This window comes from Amblyomma maculatum, chromosome 1 (genome assembly GCF_055883805.1).
Source record: "Amblyomma maculatum isolate TAMU_Amacu chromosome 1, ASM5588380v1, whole genome shotgun sequence".
NCBI lineage: Eukaryota > Metazoa > Arthropoda > Arachnida > Ixodida > Ixodidae > Amblyomma > Amblyomma maculatum.
In genome coordinates this window covers 199,030,452-199,055,998 of record NC_139344.1, presented here as the reverse complement: position 1 = coordinate 199,055,998, position 25,547 = coordinate 199,030,452, and the positions used below count along the sequence as shown (strand labels likewise).

The window sequence follows — 25,547 nt, the reverse complement described above, 5'->3', positions numbered from 1 at the left end:
CAGCCAAATGTCAAGAAAAGTTTCAGTGCTACAAATGGTTTACGCGTCTTGCTTACCTTTTTTTTTTCTTTTTTTTTTTCAGGAACCAATAAAAAGACCACGTCCGAAGTTCAAGAACCGTAAGCCAATTTTAGTTGTAAATGTTTTCAGTTCTCAGAGAAATTGAAAAGGACAGGTCGCAATAATTTTGTACATTGTTGTCCCGCAGTAAGTGCTGCATTGTTTTGCACAGGACAACTTCCCCTTGAGCGCACAGTACTCGGTGCATTTATCAAAGTTACTCCTGTTCAAGTAGTGTCTGTACGCATCATACAGGAAACGGCTGCAGAACGCTTGATATAAAATGCGAGAAGGATTTCTTTTGCAGAAAATATGTCATGTACATGCATCGCACAACTATGAGGATACTTTCTGGAATGCGTAAACCACTCAGTGAACTTTGCGGGAAGCTACACTGAATCTACAAATTCCTGGACGCTGAAGTGTAGACTGCAGCTCACGCCAGTGAATCAGAGATCTCTCAAAGAAGCTGTTAGCACGCTACAACATTGCGCTGCTGGTCATATGTTTTACGGCCACACGCCAAGCTATTACTGTTGATAAAGCGACGGGAGCGAATTAATCACGAACTCTACATTCGCGAGAGATGCGCATGTGCTTCGTCGCCATACTTGGTGGCTTCACTTGTAGCTTATAATGAAGTTTCCGCACGTCTCGGCAGAATATACGTGCCTTTTCGTCTCGGTCAAGACGTCTAAACCTATAGGGCGCACATTGCTACGTGGGCTGATAGCACTAAGAAAGCCTGAGTACTAACGCAAATCGACATTGCAACTAACGGCCCCAAAAGTAATCATGGATAAGCATTGTTTTTTTTTTATTGTTAATATCAAACCATAAAGTATTTCTCCTTGCCAGGGCGAAGGCAAAAAGGGGCACATGTAAATCACGAACGAGCGCTGTCACTGTATTTGATACCCGTCACCAGTGCCACGATATTTCTTTTTTCCGTGCTATGTTTAATGTTTATTTTCTTCACATTTTGTCATTGGTTGGCCCAACAAACTCTGCACCTAAGCTGCCACCGAGATAGACCATCTTTGCAGAGAATGATAAGAGTAGAATCAAATCTGAGGAGGAGAGTTGTATTATAGCTGCGCAGGAGAATCAGTTCAGTAAAGCTGAGTTTGCGTCAAAGGCACTGCGTCGGCGAATGTAGTTAATGAGCAGAGAAACACTTTTTTGCGCAGAGTGCTTCGCGCAGCAAGCGGTTCCCTGTCCCAAAATTTGTTGACACTGAAGCGAAAGCTACTGCTGGTATTAGCAAATCAACGACAGAACTCTGAAACAAGCTCCTGCGCGATAACGATTAACGACTGGCTGGCGCCTGCTATGATCGGCACGCCATTTTTCTGAAAAATGCCGGCTGAGGACGCAGCGTTGAAATCTGATAACATCTCTCACCGTTGCTAGCCGTGGCTTCCACGTCGGTGCCGATTAATTGAGAGGCAGGGTACAATGATCTGACACAAAACTTTGAGGTTAAGGGGTTAGCGGCGATGTTGACAAGACTTTCTGCACGCAAGTGCGACTTATGAATGCGCGAAGTTTCCCAGACACCACCTCACTAGAACTCGGCGAAGTTGTGGAAGCCACAGGTGGAGCTAATAAACCCGCTGATGCGGTCAGATGAGCTGTGCTCTTGTGTAGGCAAAGCGATGTGAATGCTTCCCCCGAATCACAAAGTTGTTCGTACCTCTTCGTGCGTAAAGTACATCCATGCCTGAGTGGTGTCTTGCCCGCGAACTCATTGGTCAGCGTCACTGGCCATCGCAGAGGCCAATGAGGGTATCCCAGATGTCTCTCGGCTGTAGTCTCGCTGGTTATTTCGACCAACTTGCACACAGGCAGGCATGGACCGCCCAGGAACTCAACTTGCGCACGAAAGTGTATGGACAGCTTCCTGAACTCGTTGCAAGAAAAGGGAAAAAAATTAAGCGCGCTCAATAACCCGCATTATGGACCTCGTGAAAATGTGTCCTAATTTGGTCGTTACCCGATTAAAAGTACTTCTCTGGCTAAATAATTCAATGAGGCTTAGCTAGTGTCACAGTTCCGGTAGCAGTAAGTTACCTTCTGTCGTCCTTTCAACAACAACGACATCAGCGCCAGTTAAAACGCGCGTACCTGAAGAAATCCCATGCCTTGAAGACAAACAGTGGCGCACTGCACTTTCAGTTGGTGCGGCCAGATGGCTCAGACGGTGCCCGTCAGCCGCAGTCGGAGCAGCATCATCTCCACGAAAGATGAAATAATGGTTCTCGACAAGAGAAGTACGTAGCGCTTTTTTCCTCTTTTCTTCGTTAGGGCATGGGTCGCGTTGGCGTCTAGGAGAAGAAAAAGGCTAATTCTTTTTTATTATAGCCGACGTACAACAGGGTTACGGCAGCTGTTTTTTTATTCTTGATCGAATAAAAATATCCCCTCCCCCTCAAGCTGCGCAATTTGTTTTGGTACATATATGTTTCTCTCTTTTTATTTACGTACGTGCTAATCCCGAAGGCGAACAGTGAGTTTGTTCCTTTGCCTCGCTGTTGTTTTGCTTGTACGGTATGGATTCGTAATGACGTGATGCTGCTGCATTAGCGCAACTTGTATTTTTCGTGCGTTTCCGTGTGCGATTATACCCATAAAATGTTTCTTACAATAGCGCTTAGGCATTTCATACTTTTTCTTTTAATTCTATTCATGGTGATATCCGGTGTTTCATGAGCTACTGCAGCATATAGAAAAACAGTCGCTTCGAGAGATCGGGTCTTCCTTTAGTAATTGTTTTTCGGAAATTTCCTGAGACGCATTTATAAAGCTAGCTTTTTATTGATATGCCCCCCCCCCCCCCCCCTTCTTTGTTTTTGTTTTTTTTTTTTTTTTTTTGCTGATGCGTATTTTTGGACCTTCTTTAACTGTATCAACCTAGTCTTAATCAATCATTCTGAATTTGCCAGAACGAACAAAACAGAAATTTCCTGATTTTTTTGCTTTTCGATGTGCTGGGTTCCAACGGCTAATCTTCTTATCCTCCCGCGGTTGCTTTTTTTTGTAGAAGACACCGTGGATGTATGATTGCGATGCCGCACCCCGTGAAGTCATGGAGGCAGGTACGTACGTGGAACCTTTTCTCTGTTTCCTTGTATATTTATGAATTAAGTGTTAGAACTAACGATCATTTGCCATAGAGCGAGCTTCCTGGATTAAAACCCGAGTTTACTGACTGGATAAATCCGGCGGGGTAACTGTAGTTCACGTTTGATAGCTTCTTCATGTAGTTTTCCCTGCATTTGATATTTTCAAGGCGTGAGTGCACGTTTATTTCTTAGTCTAGCTCTGTCGGATGTATTTTGCCCTAGAGAGATTATAAGTATGTGGCGTATTCAACTGCGTTAACCACTAAGCTATTCCTAATCATAATTCGGCTGAGATAGTTTCGCCTAGCCATTCAGTCAGCTGCCCTAATTTAGCCGCGACTCTCAGGAAGCACTTAATGCTGTGTCGGACATAGATTTGGTGTTTGTTATCCCGAAGTATGAATTAGTGGTTTGTAATTGTGCAAACAAAAAATAGTAAACTGAGCCATTTTGTACCGGACTAAGTATAGGTGTTGAAATTCTGCGGCGCATGAGACGCTTAAGGACCCTCTGAGGTAGTACGAGCGTATGAGCCTTTGGAAGGCCAGTAGAGTTTAACGGCGACCAAACAGACTTCACACGCCACATGTTTCTTTGTGATGGCCATAGCGCGCGCTCGAAGAAACATAAGTGTTTGCTGTGCTCTTATTAACACAGGTCTTCTATAGCTCAAGTATCCCACTCGCAGTTTGGCACTGTACTTTACTCTGGTACCGTAGTACGCGCGCTTCAAGTCACAGTGCCTATGCCCGTCTATAGATAGCGCGTCTAGTAGTCGGTGTATTTTGGTCGCCGAGTGAGAGCCGGTACTTATTAAAGGAGTTTTCGGCGAACAATATGGACCACTTCGTTTTCATCTCATCAAAATCAATATTTAGATCATGGTTGTCGATACCGGGCTTCTTTAAAACAGGATGTCATCGGGTTGTTGAGAACGCCTCCGATAAATATCCGTGCCTGACTTTGCTCAGACCTTGATTTGCGATGCGGCTTCTATAACTAGAGTTACGGACAAACGTTTTCGAGATGCAGGTTTTCGGAAGAAAAAAAAAAAAACATACTTACTTCTCTGCGGTTGGGTGGTGCAGGTCAATAAGATGTATACCGAATCAGGAAGGGACATGCATGCACCATTTTCATAAAAATTATTCTGCAAACTTTTGCCCCTAGCTCTACCTGTTTTTTGAAAATGGTGATGCACTCAGAGTGCACTTCAAGGAATCGACCACAGACCAAAAGGTGTCATGAGATTGTAATATAAATTAAACGGCACTGTCCGGTATTGCATAGATAGACCACACAGATAGCCAAGAAAGAAAGCTTCATAATTTTATTGTGGTATTGAGCATCACATAAAACAAACCAAAGTGCCGTCTTGCGGAGAAACCCTGACATTATCGATGCTTACACCGCGTGACCCTATCTTGATATATATCTCTGATTACTTGAAGTGCACAGTGTTTTTTTTTTTTTCTCTCATGACTATTCTTCACATTTTGTGATAGTTTACGCCATATTCAGTGCGCCCATCGATGAAGAGGAACACTCCGTTCGCATTGCCATTAATGTTCTTTAGCCTTGTTGACTGGATGGTGCCATAATACTAAATACGCGATATCATGAGAGTCCCGTTCCGCAGAATGCGCGACGTCGACAGCCTCGTTCGTGACCTCGAATAACCCGAGGCACTTTACAAAAATGTGAGAACAATTCAAGGAAAGTAAAGGCTCAAATAAAGCCAAAGTGGGCGAACAACACGTTCCCGTAGCAAAGACGAACAAGAATATTGGAAAATAAATTCGGGTCAGTTGGGCCGGGCATTCAGGGTGGAATCCAGTTCCTCTGCTTGCTAGACACACGCGTTACAAATAGGTCACGAAGGTTCGTTGGTTCAGGTGGGTTAGAAGGGGTTCTAGTGGAATCGCTGTGGCCTTCTGGCTTAGTCGCCTGTCTTAAAGGCCTACACTGATACTAACTGTAATTAAGAGTACGCTAAATAGATTGTAATAATTACGTACAAAACCGCATTTCCATCAAAATCAAGCTGTCTTATAGAATAAAACAAGAAAACGAAAGGAGTACACAGAAGAAAACAAATCAAGACATTCAGTCAGTCACATGATATGCAGGTGGTACCGAACGATAAGCAGGGAAGGCGACGCCGAGGTCCATTAAGGCCATCGGGTTCCACGATATATATATTACATTTGTTGCATGAAGCGGTAACCGCAGCCCACCAAAAATTCCGTCGAAAAGACGTACATTCTTGTAGCGGAACAGCTTTGGTGGGGGAACTGAAATGGGCGTTATCTTCGGCTAAAATTGTATAAATATTGTCTGATGGAGTTCTCCGCATATCAATTTCCCCGATGTGCAATTGGCACCGTACGGGTTGATCATGGCTACCACGCGTCGAGATACATAGGCACGGGCAGCATGCACTGATCGAAAAGTTCTGAGCAAACATTTCCTGCAAAGTTTCGAACAAAACCGCTGCGGAATCTTTCACTTTAGACAGAAAACTTTCCATTGCAAAAAACAAACAAAAAAAAACGAATTGAATGTTTACAATTCAGTCTACGGCCCCTTGCACTCCTTGGGAAAAAAAAAAAAAAAAGAATGTCCAAATTCGCAAACATTCTCCAATATGCCATGTGCTAACGTCGGTTGCACAATTGGCCGTGTTACGACAAAACGGATGGATATCTTACCATAATGTACAACCTTATCCCGCAATGGGCCGTCAACCTCAGACGCACAAACGAGAAAGGTGTTTTGATATGCCCAGTGGAGAGCCATAAATCACGGACGCTAAGGGCTGTCCTACCACTTGCCGCTTAGAGGAACACTTTGGCCTTCCATAACTCTCTTCATGTAGCTGTACTTGAACCATCGTGAATACTGAATTAAGAAATTGCAAGTGAAGCGTTCGTTCAAGCAGAAACATGATTCTGCACACCGCGCACTGAAAGAGCAGCGACGCGCTGAAACACTGTATAGATTTGTGCCATTTTCCACTCAGCTGCAGCACTGAAAGCATGCCGCATACGCAGTGTACGCGCAGTCATTATATTAGAGAAACTGCTGTGGGGTCCTCGACTCGTTAACGGTGAGTTTTGCGCAACCCAAAAAGTGGTTACGATCTCCGTGACTGCAATAAGAATGAAGCGTTACTTCACGGTGCACTTCGCGACTGGTGAAACTTTGAAAGAGGCAGTCGCTAGCTATAACGGTCGAGGGTCCAAAATCTATAGCCAGGAGGCTTGCCAGTCCCGCCAGCAGAATCGGGTCGTACTCTGGCGAAGTCAGCGGCAGCGCGGAAAACTTTCACCGCTCTAACGGATAGTGTTGCAATACCGCTATCGCCGACGAGAGAACACAACGTTTTCTGTCTTCCAAATTTTGTAGAGAAAAGATTACGTTGAACGTCCCGACGGTGCAACAGTGATTTCGTCAAGCTCTCGGCCCGTGTTCGTGAAATAGCTGTGGTGTGCGCCTGTCATTATAGAGCAACTTCCAGCTTCTGCCTGATGAAAACAGGTGTGCTTCTTGAGTTGGTAAGCGTATTTCGGCTCCGGCTCTGCTCTTTCCTTTCTTCCTAATTTTCGCATTTGCAATTCTTTTGTTTTGATTCCAGCGTTGATATCTCATTTTGTTTAAATTACTGAAAAGAATGACTTAAAGAGCTTTTGAATTTAAATTTTTCTAAGCAAGTTTGTGCCATGCTTGTTTATTAAATCATCTGAACGTACCGGTTAAGCTGCATGCTGTTTTGCGTTTATAAGAAACGCTGAATTCAAGGGCAGAGTGCAAATAAATTATTTATATTGATCTTGCTATTCGTAGATACTAATATCTGAGGGAAGCTGTTGCTTAAAAAGAATCTCCCTTCTTCATTTGAGCAACACAGGGTGCTTCGGGACCTGATATCTTATTCAGCTTCCCGCAGAAATAACCCAGCCACGCGAGACAAACTTCATTACGAGCTTTGAGTAAAACGCAGAGTTTGTAGAAAGTAAACATTCGCGGTTTTAGTCGGCTAATATGCCAAGCAAGCGGGTTTTGCTGTCACCAGAAAGTCCAAGGTCTGTCTGCTCCGGAGAACGAAATGGTTCGTAAAACGTGCGATAAGGTTGCGTGTACAGTAGACATCTCTTTGCAAACAAAGAACGTGCAAGGTCGCAAGGTAATGAATTTGGTGAAAACGATTAAAACGAAGCGTCTTTCTTCGCTCTTACGTACATTAATGTCCAATTACATTTTTACTACCAAATATGGTTTGGTAAAAATTTTGCACAATCTGAAATTACAATCGATGGTAAACGTTCCAGCTCATGCAATGTAGTTTTGATGTGGCAATGATGACCTTTCAACAAAGAAATATCGATGAAAAAAAAAAAGATCGATTCTATTAGTATAGTATAAACATCACAGGGAAAAAGCACAGATGCCCGCTCGAAGTTGTGAGACCATCGAGGTACTCAGAACGCATAAAAGAGTTAAAATGAGCTCGTCCGGAGAATAAGTATGAGTTTCGGAACCTTTTGCTGCCTATAGTAATTTTGATGAAAACTGTGTTCACAATGGCTAGGGAATGACCGAGACAAGTGCCCGTTTATATATATAAAAAAGAGCCCTTAGTGACGCCAATGTGCTGACGTGTGCGAACGGTGCCCGAATGGTTTCAAAATGGTTCATTATTTCCGGTGTTGCGTCACAGCTGTATCCTTGAGATTGAGCGTAAAGACACAGCATCAGGAGGGCTTTTGTAAAGGAGCCCTTGCGTCAGTAAGGCTACTTGCAGGGCTATTTCTGCACTTTGAAACAAGTGAGAAGAAACAGAAAAAGAAAAGGAAACGAAGCCTTACTGTATTTTCAGTGTTGTTCTTCAGTAAAATAAAAAACTTTTGCCAGGAGACTGCGATAAGCTTAATGGCTTCGACACAGTACTTCTTTTGTACATTACATATAACCAAAGGCAGAAGTATATATATTTTCTCGGTACCCTAACGTTAACCTTCTACTTCTTAGCGTGTGTACTGAAGCTTACATTCAGCGAGCGTCGTAAAGTTGGTTTTTGTCTTTGCTTCTGTTTAAAATAACCGAGGGGACTATAGTTTCGAGCCTTCGTATGGGCTAGGGTTTTTTCATGACTTCAAATATTAATCAATCAGTTTAATATATGAAGACATTCACGTTGTCAGCCGGAAAATTTGTTCTAGTTAGAACGGCGTACAGGCTAAGACGCTCATGTTTCCCCACAAACAAAAGATTGTAAAGTCAGCTCATTGCGCAAAAAAAACTGTCACAGGGAGGGTTCGGGTACTAAACTACACATGCTTGCTTTAAAAAGGATAGCATATGCCAGGCAACGAAGTTACATTACATTTTCTAGACATCATTCTCCGCGCAACTGTTCATAGTAAACGAAATCTGTTCTGATTAAAAAGCGCACATATGGCCTCAGTGACGTTTTTTTTTTCTTTTTTTTTTTTAGCAGGAGGGGGATTACCACTTTTGTAGCATTAATCAACCTTTTCCATTATCTTCGTACATGCTTTACCGAGAACATTCTACATCACTTCTTTGTTTCTAGGAAGCTGTTATTTTACCGACTTCTCAATGCGTACGTGTAGTGGTAGATAGTCCATTCATTCTTACCATTATTTACCTGTGCTGCACCAGCTTCATCGATAGCCCACTAGCACTGGGATACGGCTAGTCTGACCTCAAATGTTGTGCCGCATCCCTGTGCGATGGTGCGTCCTTTTTAATTATTTGCTTTCCTTTTTCTTGGGGAAAGGAACATATACGCCTGTCGTTTATTGTTGAGACGCAGTGCAGCACTTCCCAGCAAATGGCCCCGATTGTATACTTGTGATTCGAAATGCTAGGCACGCAATAGCACCCTGTTCACAAGTGATTCGTACAACAGCGTGCAAAGTTTTATCTCGATGCTTTCTAAGCGGCGACGCTTTTCACCACGACATGCGTACCAGTCCAGTACTACAGGCTGCTTTTTTCTTGACCGCGTGAAGTAGAGCAGTAAATGGGCACAATGTTCAAGGTAAGATAATACGCTCTCATACGCCGGTTAAAGGAACCTTCTTGTCCTGCATGCCCAACAGCGCTTTAACTTCCAGTCATGGTGTTAGATAAGCAGTAGTAACGTTTGACTACACGCCGGTCTACGCTCTGTTAGATGGCCGGGAAGCGCCTATTTCATAGCCTAGCTATTACACGTACCGCATGCGTCTGACTCGTGGAGAGTTGGTGTCCTAGGTGCTACGGCACAGCTCTTCCTAGCATTGTCATATCCTTGCCTCTATCCTTCACGGACTTTAGTCCAACACGCGAGGTCGAATTCAAGTGGCCCGCCGAAGTTTGCAGACCTCAGGTCTCGACTATGGTTCGCGGTCAAAGCGGCGCGTTAACATAGTGTTGTAGGCGCTCAGTTCGAGTTTGAATAGTGCGCATTTCTGGTGAGACAAACAAGGACGAGCTTAGCGCGCACCCTTGGGGGCCTCCAGAGCATTTTTGATTCACCGTAAGGGGGAGAGAGGGCAGTGTGCGCTGTCCGACCCCGATGGCAGAGCAGACCATTACCCGCAAGCTGGTTCCGCGTGGGAGGCTCACCATGGCGCGTTTTTCGCTGTCCTCGGCGTTTCGCTGCTGAAGCCAAAACTCTGTCTGTCCCCTGCCCCTGAAGTGGCCAAAAAGAGGGCGGTGGGGTGCCCTCCACAGAAACTCTGCTTACGCGTCGAGTTTGGCCGCCTTGGTTGTTTGTTTTCCTCGTGACCAAGCTGTTTCGGGGGCTTGCGTCAAAGTGGAAACCGTAAACGTCGTTTGGAGAATGCTGGTTTTACAACCTGGAGCGTGTACAGATGTTCGCGCCGTTTCCCACACCGCTCCTCCGAGTCGCTCTCGAGAATACAAGACGAGCCTCCCTGCTTCCGGGATCGGACAAAACTGGAGGGGGCGGCGGACGCGCGAGGGAAAAGCTCTTTTATGTGTTCGCTTCGTTCCTTCTTTTTGACGCTTGGCGTTTCTGCTGATGCACTCGCTTACTTTGTTTTATGTGTGCACACATTAGACGCAAAAAATGAGGGTAACTGGGGCTGACGTCTTTTTGCAAAACCGCCGGAGACGGTGGAGCCCGGAAACTCACCTCGCACAAGGCTCAAGCACTACACGTTCAAAGTACAATGCCGCAGAGCGCTAAAGTTTTTTACGAGAAGGTTGTCCTGGGCATCTATGACAGCCTGATTTAGTTTACAGTCTTTACTTTTGTTTCCGATCGTTTACACCACACAAGTTTTTCGCTGTTCGCCATTAAAGAATTTTCTTTTCCCGAAGCTTTCTCAAGACATCAGCAAAGTTAAGGAAAACATCACAATGGGTATATCGTGATCTCTACTGATCATGCATCTAAGCCATAAAGGGATACAATATTTCAACGGCTTGGCACACACATATATCTATCCATGATCGGCGACCAGGATTCTTGACTGTCAGGGGGCTCTTGAAGAATGTCGCTTGCATTCTAAAAATAAAGGTTCGAATATATGCGTCATCAAAGAGGCCCCGGTCAGGAAGGGAGAGGGGGGATAATTCTCAGCCGAACAAGCGTTTCAGCCCCTCTCGTGGACGATATTCGGATTATAGAGAGGAACTCAGCAAACTCTGACTACTCACGGCTGGCCATCTTGCGCTTCCCTCGCGTGCGGCCATGCTCCCCCACTCCTCGCGTTGCCCCGGGTATTTCGATGACAGCCACTGTTCCGGCCGAAAACTTAAGAGTTGATACGTGATCAAGAACTCCCGCGGGGAAGATATACGCTGCTATTTTTTCTTTCTCTCTTCTTTCTGCCCACGACCTGAACAGGCTCCATCGCGGGTGCTTGTTCCCGAAAATTTGGCCCTTCGTCTTCATCGTTCTGTCCCTGACGATGGCGAGTCTCGCGGATCAGACTGGGCTCCCCTTCAGCCCAGAGGAGAGCCGTCTCGCCACGACTTCCCATTATTCTCGAATCGCATTTTATTTTCGCCTCTTTTTAATTCCCCTCGGGATTCTCCCTTCCCGTCCCTTCGGAGTACCCCTCCTAAGCAAAAGACCGAGCCTCAAGTGGCTCGCCGGACAAATTTAAAACGCGCTGCACGTGGAGGTGCTTCACCCCCCCCCCCCCCCCCTCTCCCTTCTGCCTGCACGTTTGTGTGTGCGCGTGCGTGCGAGCACCCGCTGTGAAGGGCAATGGATGATATAAATTGCCGCGTGCAAGGGGCGAAAGTGTAGCGGCTTGCTTCTTCTTCATCCTAATCTTTCCTTTCGATCCCTTTTGCTGACTCGCCAGTCCCGCGGCCAAGTTTCGCGGACAGGCATCGTCGGGGGAGAGGCAGGCGCGGCAGCAGGAACCGATGCATTTTTCAGTGCTCTTTGGCCGTGGCAGGACTCCAAGAAATGGCCGCGCGCCCGAAGCTGCGCGCACTCGGCCGCCGTTCTCGTAAAGACATGTACCCTTAATGCGGGGCCGCTTTTATTATGGGCCGAACCGTTCAGCATGCGTACGTACCAAGGCGCGCTTCAAATTAGATGTACGCCGAAGGTATAGCAGATTATGAGCACCGTTACCGACGGCTGCTCGCGTGCGCTCTCTCGCTGCCAGGCCGGCACAGCGCGGCCGCTGACGTCGGCGGGCACCACCTGTCATGGAAGATTAGTATGCGCCGAACCTCGACGCTTTCTTTCCATAATTCAATTTTCCCTTCCTCCTTCTCACCGCTCTTCTTATTTCCGCCGCCGCGACGTGTGCTCGGCTCATCTGCGAGCAGCCTCGAGAATGCACCGAGTCTAGTCGAGCACGTTGTTTACTTAATGAAATCCCAGTCGGTGATTGTTTCAAAAATCATTGCTCTTCGTACGTATTTTCGCTCACACTGCGCGATCTGCGCGTGCGTACGCCCTCTCGAAATATTCTCGGGCGCGCGGATTTACGCATCTCGCTGTGCATCAGGAAACGGTTTTCTTCATTTCGGTTGGCAGGAATTGATCTGGGCGTTGTTCTCGCATCGTGGTGCGCGCTCGGAGTTTTGAGAAGCGGTCGCGTCTTATTTTTATTTTTTAGGGCGACCCACAAATATTAAAAGAGTGACACGCGGCGCTTTGCGTATACGTATTGTCTTGTCATTTTGTTCCCCGCTGTGTGCGCGCTTTCTGTTGTTGTTGTTGATGATGATGATGATAATGATGGTGACGATGATGGCGGTGATAATGTCGATTTCGATGTTCCAAGGGCAGCGCGGTCGGAGCGCCGCCATGCGTAGCTGATGTGTCTGCGGTTTCAGAAGGTGAGGAAGGAGAGTTTTGTTTTTTGTTTTTACCAAAAATAATAATTCCAGAATAGACGTAGTCCAAGATTGCGAAAGCGAGGGCCAACTAAAGCCGTGGATGTGCGGCGGCACTAACCTCGCACTCCCCATACAAGGCGGATGCTGAAAACATTTTCGCTGGTTGACTCCTTAATTTGGCAATTACTGCAGATGCCCGATAGAATAGGAAGTGCGGGTTTATTGCCCAGGAATAGCGGAAGTAATCTTTTGGGGTATTTGGCACGTTGCTTCATGTGCTATGCATGGTATTACGTTAGCGAGTACTCATGCGCCAGTTCGATTACCCACCTCGGTGGCCCCTTTATTCCAATGTAGGCGAAGTAGAAAAATTACTGTGTGCCAATTTTCGTGCAGATGATTGAAATTACCTCGACGCCTTTCACCTCAATATGACTACAGCTTTCGTCCCTTTAATTTTCAACTCGAAATCCAGCGCGCAACATATTGCACACCGTGACCTAATATATTATTTTTCGGAGGAAACGAAAATTAGCGACGCATAAAAATGTGGATCTCGAAACCAACCAAGAACGTGTAGTTCTCAAAGGAGCGGTCTTTTTCTCTGCATGTTTTTACGCTATCTATCGACACTAAAAGGATTATCTTCGTTTGTGATAAAAAGTTGTTATTGTTGCTTCCGGGGACCACCGTGCAAACATTTTAAGAGAAGGCGAACATGACCCGAAAGGTTATAGCTATACAGACTGTAATCTTCTCCCTCGTGTTTTTCTCCCGCACACGCCAATGCACGGGAATAGTACTAGCAAGGACGGGTGAGCAGCCAAGGTTCATACATATTTATGCGCGGTGACTACAGCCGTGTGGACACTGTGATCAATATACCCAGGGCTGGGTAGCTCTACTATGCGATAAAAAGGGCCACGTCGGCCGAAAGACAGATTTTGTGGCACGAACTGAGCGAAAGAAGGCCTAGTACAGGTGCAGGTTGTCCCGCATAAAGCACGTACGCATCCTGTTACGCCGTTGGTGGTCTTTATTTAGGGTGGCACAAAATAAATGACACCACGTGCCGTATATCGCTTCCATTACGCAGCTCCGGCGGCTCTAGCAGGCCGCCGGCTTTCACATAGCCGATGGCGCGCTACTATTTGTAGTAGCCTTAGGCGATAGATGTCGACGGTATGCAAAAGAGCCGCGCCGACATTCTACGCACGTTTATCGTTTGACATGCACGAGTGTTTGAACGACAAAGGCCTTAAGATGCTATTTGTAACGTGACAGTTAGTGCCAGTACCTGTGGTGGCATACGCGGACAGGGAGAAGCACAGGGCCTTTGGCGTGGCTTTTGCAGAGCCTATGCGTTAGATTCGTGTCTGGTTAGTATTAAGTATACTGGCTCACGTGGAATTCTTGTTCCTCAGTGATCGCCTTTCAATACCAGCGCGTTTTGTCTGGCTTGGAAGGAGCGCAAGCAAGACTCAATCCTGTGTTCAAGCATAATCCACTTCAACGGCAGCCCTGTGATCACCTTGCAATCTTGCTTCGCCGCACTTTTATTGGCTGCCAGAAGGTAGTCGAGTATACATACAAAAAGCAGCTGCTAGCGAGGTTTCATAGTTGCTCTGCTTGTGCAGCAATTGTTGGTTTGGGAGATTTAACGTCCCAAAGCAACACAGGTTATGAGAGACATCGTAGTGGAGTACTCCGGAAATTTCAACCACCTGGGGCCCTTTAACGTGCACTGACATCGCACAGCATACGGGGCCTAGCTTTTCACTTCCATTAATAAAAAAAAGCGGCCGCCACGACCAGGATTCGATCCCGCATCCTTGGGCACAGTAGTCGAGCACCCTACCACTGCACCAACACGGCGAGGCAGCAAATTTTGTTTCCATCCACAAAGGTAAGAACTGCAGAACCGCTGCATTTATACAAATCATTCTGCCCACAAGAAAATGCGACGGATGAAATCCACGATACCTATATAGAGAACAGCTCTCAAATGTTTTTAAGCATATGTGTTCGTATTCACGCATTTTTTAGCACACGGACAGCTGTACTGGTGTACTGCGGTGTTGAGTGCACCTGTACTGCCCCCAAAACCAAATGAGAAAAAGTAGGGGGCTTTGAATTCTATGCATTCGCAAAAATACAAAGTATTGCTGGACAGCTATTATGTAGTATTGTGAACGTTCTTACCGTCCATGTATAGTGCAACGCAATATTCGCACGTTTTCAGTGCAGCGTGCTGGTGGCGAAATCAATAATACAAACGAACAATACCGGACACATAGATATGCAGTAGCGAGAAGACTTCGCAGATATGCTGTCGGGATTCGGCGTGCAACCCGTCTGAACTATTGTTTGCACCTCCTGACCAAGTCTAAATTCTTCTTTTCTTCGATCCTTTCTTCCACAAGGTGTTTCTTCCAAAAAGGAAATGACGTGCAAGAACTACATGAAGATATACTAACAATTATAGCTGATATCTTCTCCTTGCTAGCTGCGACAGGTGGGCGAAGGGGATATCGGGCGATGTATGCAAAAGCTACTTATCTATTTGCAGTATGTTTCAAATGCGGAAAGCAAAGAATTATTGTAAATAACAAACACTGTGAATACCATGAAACATGCTGGCGCAGCTGTACATTAAAGGAAGCAAATACGAAACTGATTCAACGCTGGTTCCGATGTTCTTTTCCGTCAGTCTGGTCGTATTGATACCCAAGGTAAACAATTACTCAGATAAAATGACATTTGGGGAAACACTAAAATTGTATCCTCTTTCTATCGTACTGGCCTACCGTAAGCTGTGTAACCCAGTCAGGAAACACATGTTGGATGATACACGGTCCTAACGAAGCACTTCGTAAGGACGAAAAGACTTTAATTAAGTTTACTGCTTTACCAGTCATTTATTATAACTATTTTAACAAATTCAATCTATTGTATCCTAGGAATTTTTGTTTTCGGCCTGAACACCCTACTAATTGGGCCTAATAGCCCTTAATTATAAATTCAAGACAGAAATCCATCAAGGAAAACTAGTTCTTCATTGGCTTTACCAAAGCATTTATTACCATCAATCATGATTTTCAATACACACTCTTCAAGATTACTCTTCTATTATTGCCCTAATACATATATATTCCACCAAGGGAGATTCCTCTAAAGATTCGACAAGCACCATACCCAATTCGATTTCTTGATAATTTCTCCCTCTCCCTACCATATGGTAGCCGTTCCCGTTAGCTCAACTGATGGAGTGAATACCCCGATTAGGCGGTGGGACATGCTTGAACCTCGGACCAAGGTCAGTTTCTCTTTAACTACGAAGTCGCAATTAAAACTGCTTATCTGTAACTTCGGGGCTCCATTTCGGGGGAGTCCCGATGCTGATATGTAATTACTGCCTATTACAAATTATTTTCATAAGACATAAGCTCTCCTGCCTTGGAATTATTTTGTAAAAATTTACTAAATCAAGGACAAGTAGCTACCTTATTTCAGTCGGATTCAAAGATCGGTAACATACGTGTTCCGCAAGGCTCCATACTCGTTCTTTTATTGTGATCAATGCATATTAACTATTTACAATTGTGCCTTTCATCGTCATCGCAGTGTTTTTTTGTATGCAGATGACACGGCTATGTTTAGCCTTTGTAATAACATCAACTCGTCAACGTACCAACTGAATTAAGAGTTGGCTAACCTAAACTCATGGTGTCAAATGAACAAAGGGATAATTAACCCTTCCGAAACTAAGTACAGGGTCATTTACTGTTAATTTGAACACGGTCGCTGTCTTCAAAAACACCGTTGCACCCAACGCGGCAGCATACTGAAGCAAAATGATGCAAGCACAGAGAGACACTGAAGCGGTGACCCGCCATTCTGCTTCACTGCGCGGTTGGATCGGACGCAGGGCCACATTGAAGGCATTGACCATGTTCAGAATAAGATTCGACGACCTTGTACGTGGTTTTTAGATTGTAAAACGAGAATCTAAATAGCTCCAGCTTTCATCGACTCTGAAGAAGCTCATCCTGGGGATCATCGAGCTTTCATTGGGGTAGAGATTGACACATTCTGAAGTTCACTGTTCCTATTACAGTTAAACAAAATACCTCACATGGCTTACAGATTGTGAAGAACGTCAACGCCTTACCACCATAACTCTGGTCACGCTTTATCATGCTTTCATCCATAGTCACCTCAATCAGTCCATTATTTGCTTGAACTCACATATTTCTCGCAATGATCTCCTCCCGAACACATGCAAAATCAGCTATTCGAATCACTACAAATATTCATTGTAATTCCAATGTCACTCCGCTTTTCAGTGAATTGCATATTCTTCCGATTATTTTGCTAATCGAATTGATCGTGGAAAATACTGCATTGCAGGTCCTCATGATAATAATTTTCTTTATATTATGTGTAAAACTACGCTCAGCAATCCTGGGAAAACGCGTTTTCCTCAGCATAACAATTTTTTTCTGCTCCCAAAAGCACGGACTGAATATGGTAAACCGAGAATTGGCTTCGCAAAACCTAATATAGCCTCCAGGAGAAGCCAACTTGGGCTTCTCCTTTTATGTGGTATGCTGACATTATAATCAGCCTTCCATGACATTTGAATTCACGTTACCCCTGTATGCCACGGGCAGGAGCTGCCAACTCAGGTAGCTCCTTCATATAGGAGGGTGATATCGGAATTAGCCTGCCAGAACCCATTCCATTTACGCTACCCCTAGGACACACAGGCACGTCTATACGGCTTGGTTAAAACGGGTCTTTATATGGTGGGCTGGTAGCTTATGCTCTCGCGTCATACTCTTATGTAGCACCCTACACTTATAGGGCGGGATGAAGGAATACTATAACAGAGGGGGAAAAAAAAAAAAAAGCTTCCACTTCCATCCAGGTTTAACCAGAGCTAAACCACAGCTGTTTTGTTTTCTTTTTTGTGCAACACTACGCCAGCCAGCTCACCTCATCGCGTATGCTTGTGTGCCGTAGCCGCAAATGGCAGGAGCTGCCAACTTGGGTCTCTCGTTTCACATGGGACGGTTATGTCAGAATCAGCCTAGGACCCTGGAATTCACGTTACCCCTATAGGCCACTAAGGCACGTTCTTATGGGTTGGTTAAAGCGGGGCTTTATATGTGGACCGGCAGGAGCTGCCAACTTGGGTATCTCGTTTCACATGGGACGGTTATGTCAGAATCAGCCTAGGACCCTGGAATTCACGTTACCCCTATAGGCCACTAAGGCACGTTCTTATGGGTTGGTTAAAGCGGGGCTTTATATGTGGACCGGCAGGAGCTGCCAACTTGGGTATCTCGTTTCACATGGGACGGTTATGTCAGAATCAGCCTAGGACCCTGGAATTCACGTTACCCCTATAGGCCACTAAGGCACGTTCTTATGGGTTGGTTAAAGCGGGGCTTTATATGTGGACCGGCAGGAGCTGCCAACTTGGGTATCTCGTTTCACATGGGACGGTTATGTCAGAATCAGCCTAGGACCCTGGAATTCACGTTACCCCTATAGGCCACTAAGGCACGTTCTTATGGGTTGGTTAAAGCGGGGCTTTATATGTGGACCGGCAGGAGCTGCCAACTTGGGTATCTCGTTTCACATGGGACGGTTATGTCAGAATCAGCCTGCCAGGACCTTGGCATTTACATTACCCCTATAGGCCACTAAGGCATGTTCATACGGCTTGGTTAAAGCGGGGCTTTATATGTGGACCGGCAGGAGCTGCCAACTTGGGTATCTCGTTTCACATGGGACGGTTATATCAGAATCAGCCTAGGACCCTGGAATTCACGTTACCCCTATAGGCCACTAAGGCACGTTCTTATGGGTTGGTTAAAGCGGGGCTTTATATGTGGACCGGCAGGAGCTGCCAACTTGGGTATCTCGTTTCACATGGGACGGTTATGTCAGAATCAGCCTGCCAGGACCTTGGCATTTACATTACCCCTATAGGCCACTAAGGCATGTTCATACGGCTTGGTTAAAGCGGGGCTTTATATGTGGACCGGCAGGAGCTGCCAACTTGGGTATCTCGTTTCACATGGGACGGTTATGTCAGAATCAGCCTAGGACCCTGGAATTCACGTTACTCCTATAGGCCACTAAGGCACGTTCTTATGGGTTGGTTAAAGCGGGGCTTTATATGTGGACCGGCAGGAGCTGCCAACTTGGGTATCTCGTTTCACATGGGACGGTTATATCAGAATCAGCCTGCCAGGACCTTGGCATTTACATTACCCCTATAGGCCACTAAGGCACGTTCATACGGCTTGGTTAAAGCGGGGCTTTATATGTGGACCGGCAGGAGCTGCCAACTTGGGTATCTCGTTTCACATGGGACGGTTATGTCAGAATCAGCCTAGGACCCTGGAATTCACGTTACCCCTATAGGCCACTAAGGCACGTTCTTATGGGTTGGTTAAAGCGGGGCTTTATATGTGGACCGGCAGGAGCTGCCAACTTGGGTATCTCGTTTCACATGGGACGGTTATGTCAGAATCAGCCTAGGACCCTGGAATTCACGTTACCCCTATAGGCCACTAAGGCACGTTCTTATGGGTTGGTTAAAGCGGGGCTTTATATGTGGACCGGCAGGAGCTGCCAACTTGGGTATCTCGTTTCACATGGGACGGTTATATCAGAATCAGCCTGCCAGGACCTTGGCATTTACATTACCCCTATAGGCCACTAAGGCATGTTCATACGGCTTGGTTAAAGCGGGGCTTTATATGTGGACCGGCAGGAGCTGCCAACTTGGGTATCTCGTTTCACATGGGACGGTTATATCAGAATCAGCCTGCCAGGACCTTGGCATTTACATTACCCCTATAGGCCACTAAGGCATGTTCATACGGCTTGGTTAAAGCGGGGCTTTATATGTGGACCGGCAGGAGCTGCCAACTTGGGTATCTCGTTTCACATGGGACGGTTATATCAGAATCAGCCTGCCAGGACCTTGGCATTTACATTACCCCTATAGGCCACTAAGGCATGTTCATACGGCTTGGTTAAAGCGGGGCTTTATATGTGGACCGGCAGGAGCTGCCAACTTGGGTATCTCGTTTCACATGGGACGGTTATGTCAGAATCAGCCTGCCAGCACCCTGGCATTTACGTTACCCCTATAGGACACTAAGGCACGTTTATACGGCTTGGTTAAACCGGGGCTTTATATGTGGACTGGTAGCCTGAGCTATCGCGTCATACCCTTAAAGGCGGGGCTTAAGTGCCCCCCATATTTAGATGCAATAAACGCTTCTACCACCACCACCTAAAATGCCGGTGAAGATTGATGCGTTCAACAGAATGCTGGTTGTGTTGGATGCAACGCTCGGTCGCCCGCAGCCAAAGCTTTCGCTCCACACTCGTATGCTGTAGCCACAAATGGCAGAAGAAACGAAACCTTCAGGAGACTGCGCGCAGAAGAAAACCTGCGCTTAATGCCTTGGCTGCCAGAAACATTTTGAGGTGATGCGTGTGCCCAAGCATGCAGCATGGTTCAGCATGATTTATTAGCTGAAAATGACTGCGTTCCTAAGCGTCTTTCCGAATTGAAGCGCGAGTTCTCTTTCCCAGAACCGTATTCGTCGTTCAGTGCTGTAACGAGTCGTGTATAAGCAAGTTAGCAAGACGCTTGAGTGCTGCTCGTGCATCTCCGCCCTCGTTCGTAACCTATTATTTGTCACCGACATGTTTTATACATAAGCGACGGCACTGTAGCAAATCAGCATATACCCATCCCTGCTGTGTTTATGTTGAGGAAAGAAAATGCTTGTGATTATAGCAGTCTAGAATAGGTCGATATGTAAACCGAGTGGGACAAGAACCCAGCGCTTGCTATTACTTGGAACTAAACTCTGCTAACTACAAAGGGTGGTTACTGGACTCGCTTTATATAGTACAGTATCCACCTATGCCTGAAGCTTTCGAGTCTCTACCCGCATAAAATACCACTGACTCTCCTCGGCTCCTGTGAAGAGCGTGCGAAGGGGATAGGCCAAAGTGTGGCGCAACCTGGCTGTTAGGATGGCGTTCTGAGTTTGGAAATCAAATTATAATCATAAGTTCTCGCAACCATATTTTACTCGGTACCAGCTCCGTTGTTCAAAATGAAATATCACGCAGACTGCTATTGGATTGTCTGAATGGTCAAACGCACATTTGTGGCCCCTTGCGCAGGTAGTCAGTCCGTTCGAAATAAATAACGGTTTTACGCCACCTACGACGAGAATGGACAGCAAGAACTTCGACCGCCCACCGGCCCCTGCAGGCCGTACCTGAAGTGAATGGCGTTTCGCCACTTTTCGCTGCGGGCTATATCCATCTTTGGGTTGTTGCGAACAAGTTAGGCCATCGCTTACCACAGACGTAGCATCTGGCAATGCTGGTCACAAAATGACGCGTTTCGTGCTCTCTGAAGTGAAATATAAAGCGAGTGGTTTCTAAAGTATTCTCGTTTACGTTTTCTTGCGTTGGAAACAATTCTTGTCTAGAAAAATGACAGCTGCGCTCAGGGACCGTGATTTACTGCCTCCCCAACTGCCCATGTGGAAACATAAGTGCGTTATATGTGCAAGGTGCCGTGATGCTCAGATACACTAGCTAAAATGCAGGGGAAGGATCACCGAAATGTTTTATAAAGCATGGTTCTTGTCAATTTTGAGAACCTTGAAAGTGAGTAAGAAACTTAATTTCTTAGAAGAAAATAACTATCACTTTTAGCATTACTATATACGCAAAAATAATATCATTTGACAAGCATTCCACCTTTGCAAGTTGCTTGTGTTCTTGATTCCAGCATTTTTTCGGCGCAAGAAACTACGTTGGCAATACGTACATGTAATTTCGTGCTAACATCCGTGTTGATTACGTAATTTCGGATGGAGGGTTATTGTGTCGTTGCTTCTATTAGTTGCCGGTAGGACTGATGCATCCCGCCGCAGAACTAACGGTCATGTTAGCCGATGTGGAACCGATCGCAACTGCAGGCTGCTGTATTTACGTCTTCCACAATACATTTTGCTGAAGGCCGACTGCCGATGCTTTCTGGCAGACTAGGCGGTGTTCTTGTATCGAAGTTAAGGCGCCAGTGTGAGCAAGGGGAATGCGCCGCTCACATGTATCATCATCATCATCATCATCAGCCTGATTATACCCACTGCAGGGCGAAGGCCTCTCCCATATTTCTCCATTTAACCCGGTTCTCTGCTAGCTGCATCCACTTGACCCCTCCGAACTTCTTAATCTCATCCGCCCACCTAACTTTCTGCCGCCCCCTGCTACGCTTTCCTTCCCTTGGAATCCAGTTTGTTACCCTCAGCGACCATCGGTTATCCTCTCTTTGTACTACATGTCCTGCCCATGTCCATTTCTTCTTCTTAATTTCCACTAGAATGTCGGTAACTTGAGTTATTTCTCTGACCCACTCTGCACGCTTTCTATCTCTTAACGTTACCCTTACCATTTTTCGTTCCATAGCCCTCTGGGTTGTCCTCAACTTAAGTAGAACTCTCTTGGTTAGCCTCCACGTTTCAGCCCCATAGGTGAGTACAGGCAAGATGCAACTGTTGTATACTTTCCTCTTGAGCGATACCGGTAAGCTGCTAGTCATAATCTGCGAGTGCTTGCCAAATGCGCTCCATCCCAATCTTATTCTTCTTGTTATTTCCTTTTCATGGTCCGGATCTGCGGTTACTACCTGTCCTAAGTAGACATATTCGCCTACTACTTCCAGTATTTCGCTACCTAACGTAAACTGCTGTTCCTTCCCGAGGCTGTTGAACATTACCTTAGTCTTCTGCATATTGATTTTCAAGCCTACCTTTCTACTTTTTCTGTCTAGGTCATCAATCATTATTTGCAGTTCATCCCCCGAGTTGCTTAGCAAGGCAATGTCATCAGCAAATCGCAGATTACTGAGGTATTCTCCATCTACCCTTATCCCAAGTCTCTGAATACTTCCTCTAAACAAGCTGTGAATAGTACTGGGGAGATTGTGTCTCCTTGCCTAACACCTTTCTTTATGGGAATTTTGTTACTTTCTTTATGCAGAACTATGGTTGCTGTGCAGCCACTATATATATCTTCCAGAACTTTCACTTACAGCTCGTCTACCCCCTGATTTCGCAGTGCCTGCATCACCGCTGAGGTTTCAACTGAGTCAAATGCTTTTTCGTAATCAATGAATGCTATGTATAAGGGCTGGTTATATTCCGAGCATTTTTCTATCACCTGATTGGTGGTATGGATATGGTCGATAGTAGAGTACCGTTTCCGAAACCCTGCTTGATCCTTTGCTTGATTGCAGTCTAAGGTTGTCCTGATTCTATTAGCGATTACCTTAGTAAATACCTTATACGTAACAGACAGTAAGCTGATTGGTCTGTAATTTTTAAGGTCCTTAGAGTCCCCTATCTTGTGAATGAGGATAATGTTTGCATTCTTCCATGGTTACGGTACCGTCGATGACACCAGGCACTGCGTATACAGAGTGGCCAGTTTTTCTAGCACGATATCCCCCCCGTCCTTCAGCAAATCTGTAGTTATCTGATCCTCTCCAGCTGATTTCCCCCTTTTCATAGTTTCTAGTGCTTTCTTGACCTCGTCCTTCGTCACTGGTGGAACGTCTGACTGTTTTTCCCTACCGCCAATCTCATTACGGTCCTGACTACTTTGGCTACTGTAGAGATCTGTATAGAACTCCTCGGCTACTTTGACTATCTTGTCCATATTAGTGATGACGTTGCCCGCCTTGTCCCTTATCGCATACATCTGGTTTTTGCCTATGCCCAATTTCTTCTTTACCGCTTTAAGGCTTCCCCCATTCTTTACAGCATGCTCAATTTTCTCCATGTTATACTTCCTTATATCGGCCACCTTGCGCTTATTGATTAGCTTTGATATCTCGGCCAATTCAATCTGGTCTGTTGGATTGGAAGCTTTCATACTCTGGCGTTTCTTAATCAAATCTTTCGTCTCCTTAGACAGCTTACCAGTATCCTCTCTAACTATCCTACCGCCTACTTCTACCGCGCACTCAGTAATTATATCTCTGAAATTATTGTTCCTTGCCTCTAGGGTAATGTCGCCATCCTCAGTTAGAGCTGAATACCTCACATGTATACCGTCGTTTTAACCCACACCCCAGCGGATTCATTTCGGCGCTTATTGAACTCGTTGTTCGGGCGTCCTCTTTACATGGTGGTGCCGCTCTCTCTGCGAATCGCCGAAGCAGCTCAAGCGTCCTGCGTCAACGCACAATCGCACCGGTGCCGACAATCAGCGGGCTAAAACCGGGGCGCTGCCGTCGTATTTCCCTAATTGTGGTTTAATCCTCACAATCGGCCTTGCTCGACAAGCATGGAATCTTGACGCGCGCGTGAGCATATCTATACGCCATCCCGGTTGTGCGGCTTGTTTGCTTTCATCGGCCTTAAATAACTGGGCCGCTAGATGCAGCGGCAGGGTTTAATTACGCGCCGGCGCGCGCGATCGAATTTAGCTAACTTCCGCGAGCTGGGGATTACAGCGGGGGCCTTTGGAACGCGCCGCCGCCGCCCGAGCGCCAACGGTGACACCACGTCGCTCAGTTTAGGATGCCGTCACGAAGTGTGGGCGCCAGAGCGCGCAAAAGCGTGAAGGATCATTGGCGCGATGGCGTTCAGATTGTGCGCCGGCACAAAGCGAGGCTTAACTGCGCGATGCGTGCAAGGGAGCACCTTGGTTTGTTAAAATATGAGGAATAAAGCCAATAAATGGTTCCGTGCGAGCGTGAAAAGACGCGGCACAGAATTTACTTTCAAACAACAAAAAAGAATGCAGAAGGAAAACGCGAAGCATACAGTCGAGTGGCGACCCTGCGCGAAAAGCGAGCAGGTTTATTTTGTAATTCGCGCTCTGTTTGAAGCACAGCTGCGCTTTCAATCATAGAATATTGAAAAGCCTTATATCTCGTGTAGCTTCGCTTTAAAAGGGATTTTCTCACTTCGCTTCGCGCTGCATGAATGGCTGGTATTCTCTTGGTTACTGCATACACTTGGAATTTGCTGCGCGCAGGTAGATTGTATTTTGTCTGTAGTTCAATACGCAACCTGTCTAAATTTCATCGTGATGAGCCTGCGGCAGTGTTGGATAAAACTGGGCGCAATTGTGTTCTTTGTCAACGTGCAGTCGAAAGCGCAGGAAATGATTGAAGCCACGCATCATTTTGCAGAGAAAAAGTGAGGGGAGAAGTCCAACGAGTGTTTTTATCACGTTGAATAAACACGCATTTCAAAGAAGGCTTGTATATCAGAAACGACTTCGATTGCTGCACGGCGAATGGAGGCCTTAAACAACACGCTACTTCGAACCAGGAAATGTTTTTCTCCTGTTTCGGAGCCCGAACTGATGGCGGCGACAGACAATTCCTTCACAGCATAAGCGTCACATGTTTTAGTCGAGTGCCGGAAGCATTTTTCAATGCGATTTTCTGTGTAATAACGTTTTCGTTTTGCGGCCGGTCTAATGTCAACGTAGCCAGACATATCGAGAGAACCATTTCTTTTTTTTTTTTTAGAAAACAATAGTTGGATGGAGTTGTCTTCGACGTCCTATTATTTATTTTTATTTTTTTTTTTTTTTTGCTGCTTTTCTACCGCTTTCTGTGTATGATGTTAGAATTGTGTAGACATTTATTGGTGCCCAGCAATGTTATAAAAATATGTCGGACTCCTAAGCTGAGGATATAGCGAAATAATAATAAGCCAGACCGGCATTTTCTTTCAGGTACAACTGTGATGTCCCGGTTATTCGGCATTTTTCGGTATAGAGAGCAGGAACCACAGACGAAATAGCGAAATAGCGTCTTGAGCAAGAGACTGAATCAGGAAGTGGATGTTCTCCCGACGGTATTGAGGCGATATCTGGAGGCCACTACGGCGATCCGATGCTTGTGGCTTGAAATGCCCGTATAGCGGCTGGCAACACAGA

At 45.9% G+C, this 25,547-nt stretch overlaps 1 protein-coding gene across 1 annotated transcript in view; it reads left to right on the top strand.

Annotated features, from left to right (window-relative positions):
- Positions 1-25,547, top strand: part of LOC146205351 (neural cell adhesion molecule 1-like) — a 289,648-nt gene that overhangs the window by 186,784 nt on the left and 77,317 nt on the right. The window contains exons 11-13 of the mRNA XM_084606946.1: positions 83-119; positions 2,239-2,333; positions 3,104-3,158. Coding sequence (XP_084463072.1) covers positions 83-119; positions 2,239-2,333; positions 3,104-3,123 — 152 coding nt within the window. The 3' untranslated portion in view covers positions 3,124-3,158. The remainder of the gene's footprint in view (positions 1-82; positions 120-2,238; positions 2,334-3,103; positions 3,159-25,547) is intronic.